Source organism: Schistosoma haematobium, chromosome 1 (genome assembly GCF_000699445.3).
Source record: "Schistosoma haematobium chromosome 1, whole genome shotgun sequence".
Classification (NCBI taxonomy): Eukaryota; Metazoa; Platyhelminthes; class Trematoda; order Strigeidida; family Schistosomatidae; genus Schistosoma; species Schistosoma haematobium.
In genome coordinates, this window is record NC_067196.1 from 91,925,507 (window position 1) to 91,946,820 (window position 21,314).

At 33.6% G+C, this 21,314-nt stretch overlaps 1 protein-coding gene across 2 annotated transcripts in view; it reads left to right on the top strand.

Annotated features, from left to right (window-relative positions):
* Window positions 1-21,314, top strand: part of MS3_00002467 (uncharacterized protein) — a gene marked incomplete at both ends in the record, with an annotated part of 82,052 nt that overhangs the window by 24,073 nt on the left and 36,665 nt on the right. The window contains one exon of one of the 2 annotated variants that reach the window (XM_051210069.1): window positions 20,041-20,119. In XM_051210069.1, coding sequence (XP_051075560.1) covers window positions 20,041-20,119 — 79 coding nt within the window. Of the gene's footprint in view, window positions 1-20,014; window positions 20,120-21,314 lie in introns of those variants that run through there. The other variant, XM_035731087.2, reaches the window with a different exon arrangement.

The following is a 21,314-nucleotide window of genomic DNA, read 5'->3' on the forward strand; positions in this document are numbered from 1 at the left end:
GGCAGTCATTCACTGACGACAATTTAAGATGATCACACAACATCGTAGGTATGTTGAAGTTAGACATCAACACTGTTGGATACCGGCTCGGTTGTATAAAGGTTAAGTATTCGCGCTCTAGATCAAACGTCCCGATTTTGAATCTCGCGTGCGTGGTTGTGGGCATTCACTGATGAATAACTCCATACTATGAAGAAACGGCCGTTCACTGCTTCCAGGTTTTCAATGATAGTCTAACATTGATCAATTCATGATCTCAATCGAAATGTAATCAAACGACCAAAATATGTTTTTATATGTTGATAAGTTTTAAAAAAGCAATCTTTATGAACTTCTTGAGTTTCAGTAATTCATGTGTTTAAGTAGAATTTATCTTAAAATGACTAAAATGTTGTCTTTGATATCACTTTGATTACTAAATCATTTAAATAGTGCATATCATTACATAGTAATTATGAATTGTTGAGCCTCTTAATAAACAAACAGATGGAGTTTAGATAAACAGTTATATTTGTAGTACAAGTAGTATTGAGACTATTAGTTCCAACTGAAGTAGTGAAATTTGGAAATACTTACTTACTTAAATACCTACGCCTGTTACCCCTCATAAAGGAGCACAGGCCGCCCACCAGTATTCTTCATCCAACTGCGTATGTAGCTCTTCTAGGGCGACTGCCAGTCTCAAGCTCAGATAAAGGATTAGGGTTGGGCATGAAGTCGGTAACTTCATCCCGTAGAAAAAAATAACCTTGCTATAAAACGCTAACCAGAAATTTGAGAATAGTGAAACTTTATCCCATTGTCTTACATATTACTATAAACATTACTGTTATGTCCCGATAAGAATAATAAGTGGTAATTTTCGGGATCCACTTATGGACCAATACTATGCGTATACTTTTATCGTATAATTGTTAAATAGGTAAACTATTCATATTCATATCTCTCTTATCATAAATTTTATTTTAACCTATGAACTATTATTACACGATTTACCATTCTTGAGTTATACCCAGTCTATCAACTACTATCTCCCTTATTCACAGCCACATTTGGCTAATTCTTGTACAAATGTTGTTTCATATTTTATGGTACGATGTAGTCTATTTGGTTGGTATATAAACTCAGTATATTTGAAATAAATGATTCATAATGCAGAGGCTCGGATTGGTGTTTTAGACTTAACTAGCAGGAAGCAGGACCGATAATGAGTCTAGACTTCTCATACGGATTTACGCGTCATCGATCCGATCGATAAGTCACTGCTATCTAATTGGCAGCATCGTTACGTTATACGTTAACAGGGCACACAGGTCACAAGTTATAATAATTATGTAATCTTATTCACTACTTTCATAGTATATTACCTTTATTTCTTAATCCAGTTGACTTGTTGAAACGACGCTAATGTTACCGTATATTACCCTTATAATTGAAGTTCAATTTATTTTACCTTCTTATTTGTATTACATTTCACTGATGTTAACTTTGAAAAATGAATACCCTTCATATGTTCACTTGGTTTCATGTCTATTTACCAAATATCTAGTTAATTTAATTGATTCAGATTAATCCAACTAACGAACTATCCAAAAACTAAACTTACATTTTGTTATCTCTGTAGTCATTCCCATTAATTTTGTAAAGTTTCTATTAGATATGAAGGTAGTTTTAATGACAAACTACCATCTGTTGATAATTAATAATGGTAAACATTCCATAATCTCCAAAAAAACGAAAGTTGGAAGGGATATACTAATAACAATGAATGTGGATTATACATTAGATTATATAATAGAATCACTTGATGTTGTTTTATTTGTATCTTTCCATTGTTATTTAGGACTGTAAATGATCAGTCTCATGTTGGCATATGCACATCCTGTGCGGATTGCCTAGATATAGCCTTAAGTTACGAGATTTTTTAGGCAAAGATGGTTAGTGTCTAGTAGTGGAATCCAGTTTGACAAGAGTTTCGTCCTAGTTAGGACTCGTCAGCTGGATGTACCGGCATCCCAGAGTTGATGTTCACTCTTGTGACTTAAGGCTGTATCGAGGCAATATGCACAGGATGCACATATACCAACATAAGACTGATCAATTGCAGTTCTAAATAACAATGGGAAGATACAAGTAAAACAACACCAACTAAATTTAAACTTCAACCCTTTGCACAAGCAGACGGCTGTTAGAACTCAGTAGCTAAGTGGATAACGCGATGGTGTTTGAAGTGAACGGTTCTGAGTTCGAGTCCCAGAGTGAACATCAACTCTGGGATGCAGGTACATCTAAGTGACAAGTCTGAAATAGGACGAAACGCCCGTCAAACTGGATTCCATTGTCAGCCACTATCTATCTTTGCTTATATAATAGAAGTTAAAAATGAAAACCATTGAATCATAAGTAAACAGAATCGTGTTAACAATTGAATGTTCCGTCTATAATTATAGTTATAACACATATAATAAGTTTTTGATGAAGTTTTGTTCTCTGAGCTGGATGGTTTAGTCGTGGAGAATTCACCGTTCTTCTGAACGACATCATCAGAACAAACTTCAGGTAGACTTCTAATGAAGTTTGTGTTGATGATGTTGGTCAGAAGAACGATGAATTCTCCACGACTAAACCATCCAGCTCAGAGATTAAAACTCCATGAAAATCATCCACTTGAGCTACAAATCTCCACGATCTCACTATCTCGAGATCATTAAGTATATATTAACAGAGGATAAAATGTATCTTTTAAATGATGATCAATGTCTTGTAAGTTAGTGTATAAAATGTTATTTCAAGAGTCAATTCACTAAATTGAATTAGTCTGTAAATGTAAAATTTGTACATCTTCGAGTAATTCATCAGATTTCCAGACGGTACACAAATCCTTGACTAATGAATATAAAGAAACACATAAATTTTAATACTATAATTTGTGCAATGTTATATACATTATAGCGGCGTTGCTTCGCTAGCCAATCACCATCGTAACCGTTATTATATAGACCTCAACAGTGTTTGAAATCAGAAGGTAAACAGAAGTAACAACTACAATTTGTTAACAGATAGCTCAGACCACAAAGCTACAAGCGTATTAAGCAAATTTGAAGCACAGAAGTGAATGAGTTAGTCAACAAGTCAATGAACAGGATTAAGATGTACATATATATACATAAGGAAATGAGTGAATCATCGAATCAATTAAACGACTAATAGTAAGGCTATCAGAATCAATCTATATGTGTAAGCAGTAAACAAACCTCAGAGATACATATTCATACAAGTGCAATAACAATAAGGGTACAATGTTATAGATAAGTTGTTGCTATTGTATGGATGACTCTATCCGTTAAATATGTTAATAAAAGGGCTTAATCAAATTAAATGTGAACAGACTCAATGGCACATGAGTTGCTATAACATCTTAAAGAATATTGACCAGAAGCATTTGGAGATCAAGGTTGTCCACCAAAGATCATACGTATCATGTTTACGATTGACTGATTGATTGAATGATTGATTGAACGATTGATTGATTTAACTCTTCATGCAAATTTGTAGAATACAATTGTATTATGTTCAATAGTTCCCCTGTAACCACCAATACTTTCAGTTTATTTTGACAATCATTTATTTAAATGTATAGTTTTGTTTTAAATATCTAGTTTGTTTTGACAGATTTCAAATGTCTTTTAAGTGTTAACAATGTAAACGGTAATACATTAATTGAATGTGTCCAATTCGTGATGATATTAAACATCTTATTATATCACTTAGAGATTTATTATCATGTTACTTACGTATAATATAACTGTCCTTAATTTACTTCAAACATCATGTAGATCTGTTGACCTTAAACTATCCTAGTGACTAGGTATTCATAATGTCAAATGAATAAAAGTATACAAGGTCACAAATAAAGGTTAATAATAAGTCATAGTGTATCGGTGTGATGAAATAGATGAATCCTCTATAAACAAGTATCATTTACTGCCTTGAAACATAACAAAAAGTTTAGTATTAGCAAAAATGGACAGTGGTTAGTAGTGAAATCCAGGATGTGCATTTCGTCCTATTTAGGACTCGTCAGCTGGATGTACTTGCATCTCAGACTTAATGTTCACTCTGGTACTTGATCCCAGTACCATTCGCTTTAAATGCCAGCACGTTATCCTCTTACCTACTGATTATTATGAAGACTAACTTAACACAATCGTACACTATATATCATTCTCTAACAAGCGTAGTTAAATCAACTCATTCCACTCACATTAATCAAACTGATTTATGGTCTTGAATCAAACAGACGTAAATGAAGTCAGTTTATATAGGGAAGGATTACTTCAGCTAATCGAAACATGAATTTCTATTACAGGAAATATTTGTAAAGGTTAAATGTGAAGAGAGTAATGAAGTAGGTAATCCGTAATCCACTTTGAGATCTGAAAAATTAAACTGATGAAATTATAATTTATACATGACCTTTCAGCGATGGTTGACTGACCTTGAGAGTGTCCACCTAAAAAACTAGGATCAAATGAGGGTTATAAACCAGTGTGAGGGAATAAAATTATGATTTACAGTTGACGGTTAAGGTTAGGAATTACATTTAGGATTTTTATCATGAACTGATATCAGCTATGATGCCAAAACTCTATTTAAACAAATAGATGAGTGAATTTCGCACCACAATTCGAGATCTGTTGTCGTCAATCTGACTGGTTCGTTCATAAATTATAGTGTCGCCGAAACTTTTTACTTAGTTGGGTCATTTCATAGATAAACTATTATTTTCAGCCTCATTAATGTATATATGTTGGTTTAATGGGATATGTAGAGCGGACAATATGAGTCAAACAAGATGTATTCCTTGTGAGATCCATCTCTGAAGATTATTTTCAATAACCATTTGAAGTTATATGTACAATCATCAATCTGTTCCATCCTCAATTATTTATTTTGTGCTAGTCATAAATTACTGTGCCTAAATATCACCGAAGCAAATTCTATATTTTTATCATTAAGTCGATCAACTATACAATTCCGTTTGTTCTACGTTATCTTCACAGACATTTCTGAACGCCTACTAAAAACTAATATTCTCAATTAATTTCCATACTTTTCTTAATGTTTCATCACTTCATTCTCTTGTTTATTCTCCTTACAGATAAACTTTGACTCTAATTTTTTTTTGTTTGTGATCATTCTTGTTGAGTATGGTCCACGATGTGGGCGTGGGATGGAATCCCACCTCCGACACATACTTTGGATTTACTTCAAATTCTTTCACTGACATTTTACAATTACATTCTTCCTTTTTAATGACTCACATTAACTCGGCGCCCAAAATATTGTGAAACTATTCGTTCAAATTTAGACGAATGTTCTTATTTATCCTTACTTACTGTTTCGTTTTATCACGAAATATGTTGCCAGGATGGGGGGTTTGCATAGATTTATTCATTTTAATGAGATCATGAGTTGACCTAAACTAGACAATCATTAAAAAACTATGAGTCTATAAACTTTGTTTCATTCTAGTATGTGACTTCTTAGTAATATGTATTGAAAACTCTGTCATAAGGATTCAAGCCAAGAATATCTAATCTTATGCTTTAAAGCTTAATCTCTCAATCACTAAGCTAGAATCTTAATTTGTATAGGGTTAACTTCAGCTTAGCAAACATTAAAGTTCACATTGTTCATAATTGTTTGGCATCGTTTTTAATATACCAATTAAAGGCAAATTACTTTGAAATAAATTGTATGAATTGATTAAGTTTCACCTCATTCCAAAATTAGCTGAAACAGGATTACTGGATTACATAGATGATCATATATAAAATAGATCTTAAACTTAATCATATTCACTTGAAAATGTCAAAATATTCTAAAAATAAATGATGAAGAGTCTCAAATAGGACGAAACACCCGTCAAACTGGATTCCACTACTAGTCACTATCTATTTTTGCTTAGAATGCTTGTAAATCAAAGCAATATCCAGATAATACACACAGTATGCACATATATCAATAAGAGATTGATCAATTGCAGTTCTAATCATCAATGGGAAGATTCAAATAAAACAATGCCAAGTGAATGATTTTATTTGTTATAAAATTGGTTTAAAGATAAGTCCCTTGCCTACTGAAAGCAACTGATCTTTGAACTGTTTTACGAATAAGTCGTTTCATAGTTTGATAAGTGAGGAATCATTTAAATTTTTGATACAGACTAACTCAAAATGTAAGGTGTTACCAGAGTTTAGATCTTTTTGGTTGACATCACTAATTGATTTTAGCTAGAAAGCAACTGAAATCGATCGGAAAGTGAAATCCATTTCGTAATGCAATTCTAAAATGAACAAATTCCTAAACACTTTATGATTAGATAATGACTAAGCCTGTCAGAATGATTTACGAATCAAGTAAGATTTTATTTGCACTGTAATTTTCATTTCGTTTATTGGACACCAAAGAATTTGTTTTAGTTTCAATCAAGTTACTCTTGATGTGATCATATGACCCTGTATAGTTTTGATCTTCAACGGGGTTTGTTTAATATTAAGGGATATCGAATATCCATCAATGAACGTTGATTAAAAACTTTAAAGGGTTAGTTCATTGGGCTGAAATATTTGTTGGTACCAAGATCTATGAAAAAATGTTTAGTAACGTCTAGAAGACCATTTAACACACACCGATTTGATGGTTAACAATTAGATCCAAATTATTAGTCAGTGTCAAGAAATTAGATTCGTTAAATTAATTTACAACCAAACGATTATTAGATACAATTCACAATGGTTCATTTAATCCTGTAACCTGGTTTATATTTGCTTCTAGTTTAGGGTGTGGTGAACAAGAACACGAGTGAAGACAATCGAATGTATTTGACAAGAAATTACAGAGCATCCCACTAAAATCTCAGAACCATATAGTGAATCGTTAATTTACAAAATGTCAATCCATCATCTCAAACTTGACTGTTCCTGTTGCAAACATCAATCCATTGTCTCAGATTTTATTGTTCATGCGTTTTCATAACAACTGCGCTCCGTTCCCGTTCTTTCCTCATCGACCTTCTACTGAAATACATTCTATTGCGGACCACCGTCATATACTACTTGTATGAATATAAGTAACCTACACCACAAGGGTACCTTTAAGTGTATAACTTAGAACTTGTTGTTAAAATTATAATTTGCCTATACATTGTCAATCTGAATTAACCAAATTCATTCTTGAACGTTCAACTATTACTGCAAGATAGCGTCTATTTATTCAAACTATCTTTTACAACTAACTATATTGGTACGTAATCCTACAGGAAGCAAATACTACATTAATTTTCCTTCCTTAAGATTATAAAATTATGAGTGACACTAGTTGAAATCATGAGTCAATTGAAGCTAGATCACCATGGAAAACCTGGAAGTACTGGACGGCTGTGTTCGTCCTGTTTTGAGGCTCCTCAGCAGTGCACACTCACGATCCCACCTCGCGAGATTCGAACTAATCACTAATGACTGGATTCAAGAGGTATTTCCTAGAGTTCTGGTGAGAAAGGGTGACCAGTGGAGTTCAACCGGGTCAGTTGTGAGATAGTAACTCACTAGTTGAAGTTATACATTAACATCGTTGGATGTTGGCTTAGCGGTGTAGTAGTTAGGCATTCTCGTGTGAGACTGATAGGTCCTGGTTTCGAATCTCGCGGGGCGGGATTGTGGATGCGTAATGTTGAGGAATCCCATACTAGAACAAAGCGTCCGTTCAGTGCTTCTGGCCTTTCCATGGTGGTCTAGCTATAATTAACTGATGATCTCAACTATTAAAATTACCATAATATTCACAAAAACCCCTTCTGATAGTCTACGATTAGGCAAACTTCATTTATTTGTTTTTTGAGGTTCATGAGTTTCTATATACCCATATTGCGTCAGAATACAAATTTAATTAAAACATATTCAATTGTAATTATGTAATCCAATAACAATATACCAATTATTATACCCAATAAACACAGTTACATACAAAACAAGAATACAAATGAAGTATTACATCAAATGATCTTCATTTTTAATTGTGTATTTTTAATTTGACAACTGCTGATTTACCTACATGACTATTTTCATATGTCTCAATAGAAATCTAATTGTGAATCAGTGAAAAATATTGTTTCTTACTGTCATCTCAGCAAAAAACGAGAAAAAAAGAAAGAAGAACAACCTACAACTTCCATAAAACGAAAGGGTATTATGTAATAAGACTTTTGAAGGAGAAAAATGAAAAAAAGAAAGAAAACGAAAACAGCATAGAAACAAAATTTTGAAATTCACTCACCTGATTTTTTTGGGGGGGATTCGTTAATTGTTTTTAATTAGACAGCATCCCTACTGTTCTGTTAGACTACTTAGGAATTGCCCATCATTAATTAATTTATATATACATAGGAAATTCTGAATAACAAATCATGATTCATAAAATTACCGCTCTCATTAATATACTACTTTTAAGAACTACTAATTTACTAAGTTCATGATTAAGCATGTATCTACATTGAGGGTGTTATTAGTATACCTGCTATAATGAATATTATTATCATTAATATACTGTTATAATTGTAAACTATAGTCTCATTGTTTACAATCAGTAGTATAACCTACTAATAAATAGAAAATTGTTTCATACATAAAAATGATTATTCATATTGATGTCTATTGTAATGAACGAGAACATAAGTTGGGGGGGGGTACAATCGAATGGATTTTAACACACAACCTAACAGAATCTCTTAGTGAAATCTGAGCATCATACAGTAAATACCTCATTTACAAAATATCATTCATTTGTCTTAAACGTGACTGATCCTTCAATTTCATATCAATCACTCCTTGTTCCCATTCTTTCCTTCTCGATCTTCTGCTGCTAGACATTCTATGCTTGACTAACGTTATATACTACTTATGTCGATATAATGTAGCATAAACCACACTCACAGCGTAGTGAACACAAACACTAGCGGGAACAATAGAATGTATTTGACACAAAATTACAGGATTCGTTAATAAAATCTAACGACCATATAGTAAATGCTCAATTTTTAAAATGTCCATCAATTGTCTCAAAATGACTCAGACTTTATTGTTCTTGTATTTTCATACAAATTGCATCCTGTTTCCATTCTTTACTGTTCGATCCTCTTGTTTCTGTGATGCCAGACCTTCTGTTCACGACTAACATCATATACTACTTATGTCAATATAAGTAGCACACACCACAATAGTTCTTATTATTTCATAATTCACTTTGAAAATTAAAATTAAATGTATAGAAAAATGTTAATAACTAATGAAAACAAATAACTAAATATGATCAAATATGGAAAAATACATTTTGTTTCTATGTACATAATGATTTGGCATTACTTCCAGTTGTATAGTAAGCAATATTTTATGAATTTTACTTACTTACTCACGCCTGTTAACCCAAACGAAGCATAGGCCGCTGACCAGCATTCTCCAATCCACTCTGTCCCACTCTGCCTTCCTTCCTACTATTATCCAATTGTTGTTCATTTTTCTTATGTCTGTCTCCATTTCTCGGTATAATGTGTTCTTTGGTCTTCCACTAGTCCTTTGGCATTGGGGATTCCAAGTGAGGGCTTTCCTTGTGACGAAGTTATGTCCTTTCCTCAGTATGTGTCCTATCCACTTGCATTACTTCTTCCTGATTTCTTCCTCCGTTGAAATCTGGTTTGTTCTCTCCCACAGTAGGTTGTTGCTGATAGTGTCTGGCCAACGGATTTTTACACAAATAATAAAAGAAAATAAATGATAAGAACTTTAATCATAATAATCTTTTTTATTTTCTATAATTTGTTTGATAACCGTAACGAATTTGCAGCTAAAAGTGTACAAAACTATACCAAATTACACATTTCATCACCATTCAACTCTGTAAATATGTAAAAAAAGATGGGGTTTTGTTCTGTGAGCTGGATGGTTTGGTCATGGAGCTTTTTTCATTCTTCTAAATTATATTATCACCACAAACTTCAATTAGAAGTGAAGTGTTCGAATTATGGATTTTTGGATGAACATAAGACCAAAAATCAAAACCAAACGGAGAAACGACTAAAATAAAGAAATAAACAATGACAAGTTTAAGGTCAACAAGAATCAATCAACATCGAGGTCTATAAGACAAGCTGTGAGTCATACGTGTAGAAATTCCAACACTTAACTTCTACTTGAAGTTTGTACTGATAGTATAATTTAGAAGAACGATTAAAGCTCCACAACCAAATCACCCAGCTGAGAGAAGAACACTCCATCAAAATCATCCACCTGAGCTACAAATCTACTTCACCATTCAAAAAAGAAATATGCGTTAGAAATTTGCAAACAATCACTAATCGTCATTCATATACATTTGCAAACTTATTCAACCAGTTCTGTTCTGATGATGCTTTTTCTCTTTCATTGAATAGATTTGGTACATGAATATTATGGTAGCCATCTCTTATTTCTTCAAAGAACAGAAGAGGAGTAAACCACATGAACCAATATTTCAATCCTTGATTTTCTCAGTCATTAGATTCATGATAAACTATAAACATTTTATGAAGGCGCACAAGTATGCGAAGTTAATAGACATGACTAGTCAAACCAAGTCCTTATATACTCATTATGATAAATCTAAGGAAAGACCATGGCTTAGGAATTTAAACTAGTCGTCACATTTAAAATCTCAGAGTGATTTTGTTGTGTTCTTCTTACCTTGATTGTTGCCATGATTTAAGTATTTGTAAAAGACATATCTTTATATCTTTCTTTCTACGAACTAATTCTTTTTTCCCTATATGCAATCTTCATTCTATATATTACCACCACTGAAGGCTGACAAAAAGATATGAGAAAGGGTTTTGTGGATATTATTTCAATAGTTGACATCAGGAGCCTATTGAAGCTAGACCACTATGGAAAACCTGGGTTTGAATCTCGCGAGGCGGAATCGTGGATGTACACTGCTGAAGAGTCCCACGATAGGACGAAACGGCCGTCCAGTACTTTCAGGTTTTTCATGGTGGTCTAGCTTCAGCTGATTCGCGATCTCAACTATTAAAAAGAATGAGTTAGAGTTGAAAAAAGTTGAGATCAGCATCAAAGTCATCCACCTGAGCTACAAATCTTCTCTGCCATCTCAACATTGGTGGTTGATAAAGTTTGGTACTTGTCTGTCGCAAGTGATCAGTTTGAAACTCATTCACATCCAAAATATTTTTTGAATGAAACTAACATTATAGGAATGAAAACATCTTATGATGTTTCTTTATTGATGATGAATGACAGCTTACAACTATTGAAAATATTCTATTCTGATAATTAAACATGTCATAAAGAGTCATTGCCATTTATTGTTTATTTCATATTGCATAACTATATAATGTAATGATTAAATAGAATTGATTCAAGCAATTATTAAGTCACTGTTGTCAATGGTAGACAGTGGCATAACTTCGTGGATTAGTTGAAGTTAGACATTAACATCGTTGGATACCGGACCGCTCAGTGGTCTAGAGGTTAAGCATTCGCGCGGAAGACTGATAGGTCCTATGTTCGAATCGCGCGATATCGGATCGTAGATGCGTACTACTAACGAGTCCCCATATTAGGACGAAACGGTCGTCCAATGCTTCTAGATGTTTTATGGTGGTCTAGCTTCAATTGACTCAAGATCTCAAGCATTGAAATTAATACAATCTCCACAAAACTCTTTCTGATATTAATCACCATATGCTCACTAGTAACTGGCTTCAAGAGATATATACTAGAGTTCTAGTGAGAAACAGCGATCAGTGGAGTTCGATCGGGCTTGTTGTGAGACAATAACTCACTGATGACAATGGTGGATGTGTTGCTCAATTTCATGGATTAATTGAAGTTAGACATTAACACTGTTGGATGCCGGCCTGTTCAGTGGTTTAGTGTTTTTTTTCTTTTTCACTTATTCGCATTCGATATATTATCACAATATTGAAAATAAAAGAGAAAAATTTAAAAAAAAAGAAAAAAAGATCAATAAAGATCAAAAGAAACAATTGAAAATCATCATTCATAAACTAAAAAAAATATCATAACAACAACAATAACAAAAAGAAAAAGAAAACAGAGAAAAAAAGCAACCAAATAAATATGGAACAGTGAAATTTAATCGATTTAACTTTTTCTTCTTATTTAATTCATTACTAATTAAGGTTAATTCTAGGGATTATTATTATTATTATTATTAGAGATACACTCAATTTCTAAACATCAAGTTATATCAGGGAAAAATGATTCAGGTGAAAAGGTCAAAGCTGACAACGATTATTTAAGAAGAAGAAAGAGAAGAAGAAGAAGTTTCTTTTCTCTTTTTTTTTGTTTGTTTCTTCTTCTTCTTCTTTTTTCCTTTAAATTTGTTCTCTTTGTTTGTTTATTTGTTTATTGGATAGAATAATCTAATCAAAATAGATTTGTATGATACATTTATTAATCTATGGTAAAGAAGTAAGTAAACTTACATATATAGGGATACATATATATATGTTGACATTAATCATGATCCAAAGGAATCGTTACCAACTATAATTCATTTGAAAAAAAGATTATAAGGTTCGATATCCTAATGACGAATGTTTTGTCTAGTCAAAGAGTTAACGTTTAAAACAGTTAAATATCAGTATAAGGTTATGGAGATTATCAAGGTTTTTTGATTCAGATTATGAATTGATTGATGTTAGACTACCATTGAAAACTTGGAAGCACTGGATAGCTGTTTGTTCCTAGTATATGACTCCTTGGCAGTGAGCATCTACGATCCCACTCTTGGCATTAGAACCCAGGATGTTCAGTCTTGCGCATGAACGCTCAAACTTTAGACTACTGGGTCGGTATTCAATGATGTTAATGTCTAACTTGAACCATTCCACGAAATTATGCGACCATCTTCCGTTGTACCAAGGTAGATACATGTCTCTACTCGACATGGATTAGCTGCACTGGTCATGGCTTGTTACTAGAACTCCGGGAATTCCCTGACGAAGCTATTCTTTAATGATAACATGGTAATTATCCGTATACGGTTGTGAAGATTATTAAGTTTTTGATTCAGATCATGAACCGATTGATGTTAGACCATCATTGAAAACCTGGAAGCTTGCAGTGCTGAAGGCCCTGGGTTAGAATCCCGCTAGCGGGGTCATGACTGCGCACTGCTGAGGAGTTCCATACTAGGACGAAACGGACTTCTAGTGCTTCCAGCTTTTCAATGGTGGTCTGACATCAATCGGTTCATAACTTGGATCTAAAACAATTAAAACTTACTTCTTAGTACTTTGTGTACTCTTAACATAAATACATACCGAACGGTAACATGATTGAATAATGAGTAGCAATTATACTTATGAAGAGAATAAATTATTTTTCAAAGCTAAATTCACGAGTCAGTCTAACCGAGACCACAAATGAAAACTTGGAACAAATGAATGTTCGTTTCGTCCCAGTATTGGGACTCTTCATTAGCGCTTAATCACAATCTCACATGTGGGACTCGAACCCAATATCTTGGCTCTCTTGAGCAAAAGCTTAACCTTTAGATCACTGAGCCATAAATTCAACTTTGAAAATACTACAATCTCCATAAATCCCTCAAATTGATATTAAATTAGTTAACGAAGATTAGTCAAGTATAAGCAGATTACAGTAAGCTTGAAGTACTAATTGATTAACTTCCTATGCTTTATAAAATAATAGTTTAATAATTATTAGTAATGTATATTACATCTGTGACACAAGTGTACAGATCTAAAGTAGTGTGAGTTAATCACAATTCAGTTAATTACTTCGGACTCATATAATAATAACCAAGAATAAGTGAAAAAGTTAATGAAATAATTCTTTTGAATAGTTGAATTTATGAATCAATTGAAGCTAGACCACCATTGAAAACCTGGAAGCACTCGACGGCTGTTTCATCCTAACATGAGGGCTCCTCATCAATGTGCATCCACGATCCCGCTTCACGAGATTCGAACTCATGGCCTTCGGTTTCATGCACGAACACTCAACCTCTAGATCACTGAACCGGCCAGTATCAAATGGTGTTAATGTTTAACTTCAACTAATCTTTTTTTAATCAACTAATTTGCACTAAAATATATTCTTATGAAGGTATTACATTAAAAGATTTTTTGAATGAATATAAATAGCTAAGAATAATATGTTTCTAGAAGATATATTATCTCTTAAAGTTTACATATTCATTACTCTTAATATAAACAAGTCAAATCAACTATCTTTTCATAACTTAGTTTGATTATGTTTATTATACAAAATCGTTGAAGTTAGGACTATGTAGTTGACTACATCCGAATCATCCACCTGCCCCCAAATGCACTGGTACAGCCAAAAGTGGGGAGAGTCCGCTCTCCCTCTCAAAATGCTCTCAAGTGGTCATGCATATACAGCCTCTGCCAGGGAGGCCGTACTCACTACTTCCTCGTGGCGCTACTGTTGTTTACGAAATTGAGAGGACGAAAAGTGAATGTCCGGCACTTTAACCGGGTCGGTGGACACAGAGGGTCCATGGTGCATATGGGCTCCAGGATCCTGAGGGAACAAATGATGTATGAACCAATCATTGGTCACTGGCTACCATGAAACTGCATCTCCTTACGATGCTCCACTGCTTTATCGATCAGACCTTTCGGTCAAAAGCTCCGGGTGTGGCCCCCTAATAAAACCACCTGTTTCTGTCTGGGCACCCAGGCAGTATCATAGCCCTCATACAAATCAAAAGAGGTTTGTGTGGCGCATATGTATCTGGTTCCCTCTTGTACCAATATTTATATGTTCAAATAAATAAACAATAAAATAATCATCCACCTGAAATACAAATCTTCTGCTCTATCTTAACTGTAATCACTGCTATAAGAGCATTAAATTAATGAATAAACAGGCAATTATCATTTTCTTCACTTAGAAACTCATCGAATAAATACCCTTTGGTTTGAATTTCTATGTTTTGGTTATTCTACTATAATTTAAAGATAACTAATTAGGTTTATGGATTATATATTGATATGTATGTAGGAGTAACATGAATCAGAATCAGTCAAATTTGTGACAGATTCATTTATTTTTTATCTTACTTCAGATCTTTGAGTTTCAGTATTCCTCTATTTATTACGTTACATTCTTCATTGTTTACTGTTCCCTATTATCATTGATGTTATAATTACATTAACACTTTAGTTATTCATGGTATTCATTTCATCTTGTCATACAGATCTGATATAACAACTTAAACTAACACGTAATTTCAGAAGGGGTTTGTGGAGATTTTAGAAATTTAATAGATTAAAGTCATGAGTCAATGGAAGCTAGACCACCATGGAAAACCATGGAAAAATCCAGGTTTTCCACAATGGTCTAGCTTCAATTAACTCATGATTTCAATCTGTAACACATATTTGTTAAGCACTATATTCATTATGACTAGTTGACTGTTTATATATATTCATGTTTTGTTGTTTTATACTGACATCTGGTACATAATTGGTAATTGAATAAAATCAACTTCTTTATTAGAACTTGTCACTAAAAGAAGACCATATCATGCTGTATCTTCTTCAAAAAGCTGTGTCATTTAGCATGAAATCTTGATTCAAGGTATCCTGTTAACTACCTCCAACCACCATCTTACCTCAACATAGTACATGCAATGTCGAGTCACCTAGACTAGTGGTCACATTGCAAATTGGTCGATAGGATTCGATTTGTACTAAGAACGACCTGATATACGTGACATTGATCAACACCAAGTGATTAATCAATTATAGATTCAAATTGTCTTGATTATTACAAGTTCACTAAAATATTTACTCTGATACAAATAAATTTCTATTATGCTCTAGATACAAAGAAGGTTCACTTTTTTCTGTAATTAACCAAGTGTTTTTATTTGATACATAAAAGCCCTCTTTGTTAGGTTCCGTTTTTCTTTGTCCTACTTGCTTAAAGTGTTCATCATTTCGTATTAATCATTTGATGTAACCATATAGAATTCTTAGCACAAAGTATTTCAACACATTTCCGTTTCTTACTTCTTGGTCGATACTGACGATAACATAATGTGTGATCGCCAGTCAATCGACATTTAAACAATGTACACTCTTTTCCTTGTATATTGCTTCAACTACGTTATCTCTGATTGGATCTTTTTTTGTAATTTGTACAACAAAAGGTTTTACAATTTTCAGAAACGCACCTGAATAGGTTATACGATTAATAGCTATATTGATGTATTAAAACAAACAAAAGATCAGATGATTTGTTGAAATTACTTGGTAGTAGGAACAGGTTACACACAGATGTTCAATCAGGCCGCTTACATTCATTTGTAGTTTAATCAAAGAAACAAAGAAACTGAAATATATTATAGATTTGAATAAATTTTTTTACATAAGGTCTATGAATTGAATGGAAAGAGTATGGTAAATGCGAAAGGGTATCTTTAAGGTGGATAAAACGATAATTTATTAAGGCGAATGTAATTGGTGAAGAGATTTTTAAGCATATAAATAAACGATGTCACTTTAAATCATTGACAACTGTTTCTTTTTTGAACTGAAAAATGAGCTGCTATGGCAACTACCTCGCGCTTTTATTTCTAATGATCAGTTTGTTGCAAGACTGATAGGTCCTGGGTTCGAATAGCGCGAGGCAGGGTCGTGGATGCGCACTGCTGAGGAGTCCCACAATAGGACGAAGCGGCCGTTCAGTACTTCCAGGTTTTCCATGGCGACTCATCATCTCAACTGTTTAAATTTTTAATGATCAGTTTAGTAGAAATGTAATCGTCGATAATATGTCTACTATCAATTAAATATTGTGCTATCGCACTAATGAAAGCTCTATGACCATTTGAATCTCAAGTTCTTTGAAATGTTCTGAGAAATCAGATGTATTTTTCACTATAATTTCAATGTATTTGTCACTGAACTTTGAGTTGAACAAATGATTTTGATTGAAGCAACTATTTAGTAACTAAAATATCCAGTGAAACTATGACTTTCTTCAGCGTAATTGTTGATGCATTTTTATGGGTGTTCCCTTCCTCATAAACATATTTTAATTATTCTAGGTTTTTTCCCTATACCTCGCTTTTTCGAATAGAGTTAATGAAAACTGTCAATAAGCATATGACCTACTTACTGTCTATGTCAACTTAGTAGGATAGAAACTGTTACTATGTAGACATGAACTACTCTGTATTAGTACTCTCCCATTTCTAGTTCTTTGAGTTTTGAGTCTATGGAAGTTTAACTTGTCACCATGTCAGTACACCATATTTAATTCAATGTCATAGAATGCTGAAGATCATTATAGATCATAAATGGACCACCTAAAGTTTTATATTATCGTAGTGATTTAATGGTTCAGTTTCTTGTATACACCTACACCACTGTGATTGATTCTGAGCAATGTCACACACAGTCTCAAATCACTGATTACGATAGTCACCACGACCCCAACCAAATAGTCTGCATCTACTAACATTACTAAGACTATAAATTAAGGACTTCAATGACTGGTGTCACGTTTTGGTTTTGCCGCCTCTAATGTTCTTCCAACCATCTCCAACACTAGTCAGCATTGCACGTCGTGGTAATCGATGTTCAGACATATGTAACACGCGACCCAACTATCTCAGTCAACGGAGATACACAATCTCATCAACTGATTTACCATCATCATTCCCCGATACCCTGTATCTAACCTCCCTATAACTTACCCGTTGATCCCAACAAATACGAGCAATATTTCCAAGATATCTGTGATCAAATATTAGTAACTTAAGAATATCTTCTACTCTTAATAGCCACGTTTCGCAGGCGTAAAGTAAGACAGAACGAACCACTGCTCAGTATACTGGTCCGTTAATTGATAGGCACCTTCGCCATAGTTGGTGACGTATGTTGGTAGAAGCCAAACGCGCTATCTGAATTGGTGCTGAGAGTTCGTCAGACGCCAACCCAAGATAAGTGAAGCAGTCGATGATGTATAACTGTATTCTTTTTATTATAAGCTTTATTTTGATCTATAGACTATTATGATTTACTACTCTTAAGTTATGTTCAGTTTATTGATTACAGTCTCCCACATTTACAGACACTTATTGGATTGATCTTAAATTTTATTTCCTATTTTATGATGTAATGTGGTCTGTTTAACTGGTATATAAACCAATTATATTTGAATTAAATGATTTATATAGTGAAAGTTGTTATTGGCATTCAGGTCTCAACTGGACGATCTACGAGAACAAAAGAACCTATAAAGACACTAGGCTACTCATATCGGTCGAACATTATTAGTTTAACACTGTACTAAGATTGTATAAGTCTTATTTCAGTTGGTGAATAAATCACATAATAATTAACCGGATTTAATGTCACAACAATCATAGTGTCATAAAAATCTCAAATTCAGTACTGTTAATTTCATATTACAAAACTTTATACTAACTAAATAACATAAGAGTCATTGACAGCAATTAGATCTATATTAAGCTTGACTATTGTATAAATCAAATAAACTAGAAATATAATTTATTATACTTAATCTTTTTGTCTCTTCCCCTTCCCATCCCCCCCCCAAAAGACAACTACAGTGCAAACTACTAAATTTCACACTACTAATAAAAAAAGTTTTATTACCTAAGAGTTTGTGTTTTTCATTGCTTAAGTGAACTTTGTATAGAGAAGGTATACCTAAACTTATCTTTATCATCATTACTGCCTTAATATTATTTTACGATCAGTTTTTGGTGGTGGTGGTGGTGGTGTTGTTGTTGCTACGATCGTGTACTTTGGTTAACCTGAAATAAAATAAAGTCGTTTACATCTATATTAAGGAAATGTTTATCACGTATATAAATGTGATTTTATTTATGATGTTAGATCTGATAACGGTTACGATGCTTAGTTTATATCATGTATCTACGTTTACGTATAAAAGATTCTCACACACCCACACCCATACCAATTCACACACACACACACACAGGTATATACACGTATATAAACATGTATCTGTCGTTAGATAAGTCGGTTCTAGAATAATAATAATAATAAAGATTTTTTCCCAAAATCCACGAAAGTTAAATAAACAATAAGTAGTAAATATAACGAGAATAAAATTAGGATAGAGAATCAGTTTGGGACACATGAATTTTTCAAGTATTGAAATTCATCATCATATAGTAATTACTTCATTTGTAAAGTGTCAATCAATTGTGTCAAACTTCACAATTGATTGATCATTCGGTGGTGATCAATATCATGCGTGTCAAGTCTTACAGGAGATCAGTCGCGGCCCGGATAGCTCAGTGGTAACGTCTCTGACTGTGAAGCTGGGTGACATGGGATCAAACCCGCCAGGGAGCGTCAGTTCCCTTCTTTTCTTTGATTTTCTCAACCTTCTACTGCCAGGTATTTCACTTTCAATTGATGACACATACTATTTATATCTGTTGATATCAGTAGCATACACCATATTTGATTGAGAAGTTTGTAGAACTTCAAATTAACTTTTAAATGTTGTCAGTATTCTTCTATTTTTTAATAATTCACTTGTTTAATATCAATCGATAACATTACCAGTTCTAAAATAATCATACAATTTCTTTTCAATAGTTGACATCATGAGTCAATTGAAGCTAGGCCACCATGAAAAAGCTGGAAATACTGAACGGCCGTTTCGTCCTATTGTGGGACTCCTCAACGGTGCGCATCCAGTACCCCGCCTTGCGAAGTCACGGAACTCGTACTCAAAACCTTCAGTTTTGTGTACGAACGCTTAACCTCTAAACGACTAAGCCGGTCGTTCAGTGCTTCCAGGTTTTCCATGGTGGCCAATCTTTAATTGACTCATGAATTCAACCATAAAATTATGTTCTAATTCTAACACATATTATGTTTGCTTACTTATTATTTTACAGGTTATTTTATGAAAAGATTCAACGAAATTATTCAGACTGTAATCAACCATGGAATATACTTGGTGAAGTTATTAAACAAGTAAATGAAATGATTCAATCCAGTTAACGATTTAATCATCTTTTTTTATATCACTTATTAAACATGTTTCATTGTAATCCGTATCAATAGTTGTGAAACCGTTTAGCATCGTTTTGAGTCTTCTGCAGGAAAAAACATCCCAAATATAAAAGAAAGTATTTCAAATAGTATGATTGGGATGGAATCCTCGAGGCCAAAGGAAAAGAGGAAGACCAAATCACACATTAAGCCGGGAAATGGAAATAGACATGAGAAAAATGAACAAGAATTGGATGGAACTAGAAAAAAAGGTCCAGGACAGAGTGTGTCGGAGAATGCTGGTCTGCGGCCTATGCTTTATTAGGAGTAACAGGCATAAGTAAGTAAGTAAGTAAGTATGATTGGGGTACTTACCTACTTACTTACTTACGCATGTTACTCCTCGTGGAGAAGCATAGGCCACCAACAAGCATTCTCCATCCAACCCTGTCATGGGCAATTCTTTCCAGCTCTTTCCAGTTCTTATTCATCCTTTTCATATCCGCTTCTATTTCCCAACGTAATGTGTTCTTTGACCTTCCTCTTTTCCGCTTCCCTTCAGGATTCCACGTTAGGGCTTGCCTCGCGATGCAGTTTGACGATTTGCGTAATGTATGTCCTATCCATTTCCAAAGTCTTCCCCTACTTTCCTCTTCAGCTGGAAGCTAGTTTGTTCTCTCCCACAGTAGGCTGTTGCTGATCGTATCCGGTCAATGGATGTTGAGTATCTTGTGTAGATAACTATTTATAAATACTTATACTTTCTTGATGATGGTCGTAAATGATAACATAATTGGGATAACTTAGTTAGAAGCCCAGGTTACCTATTAAAAACACCCAGCAATTCCATGAAACTGCATAGTAGCTATTAGTAAGATCATTTCCAAAGTCGTACGTTTACACGTTTACAGCTCACTGTTGAAGATCTCTAGATTCGGTATATTGTGTTTTTTTTTAATCCAACTGCTATTAATAGCCTTGCAGATGGTGTGATGCCCGTTTTCATATTTCATGTTTACCGAATCTAACTAGCTACATGGTTAAATGTAACTAATTTGTTGGTTATCTTACTTATTCTACATGACAAAAAAATAACATAACTCAATAACTTTGTTACTAAATCTCCTCTAAACTGGTAACCAAGCTCATCCACTTCCTTAATCCTTATAGACTAGTC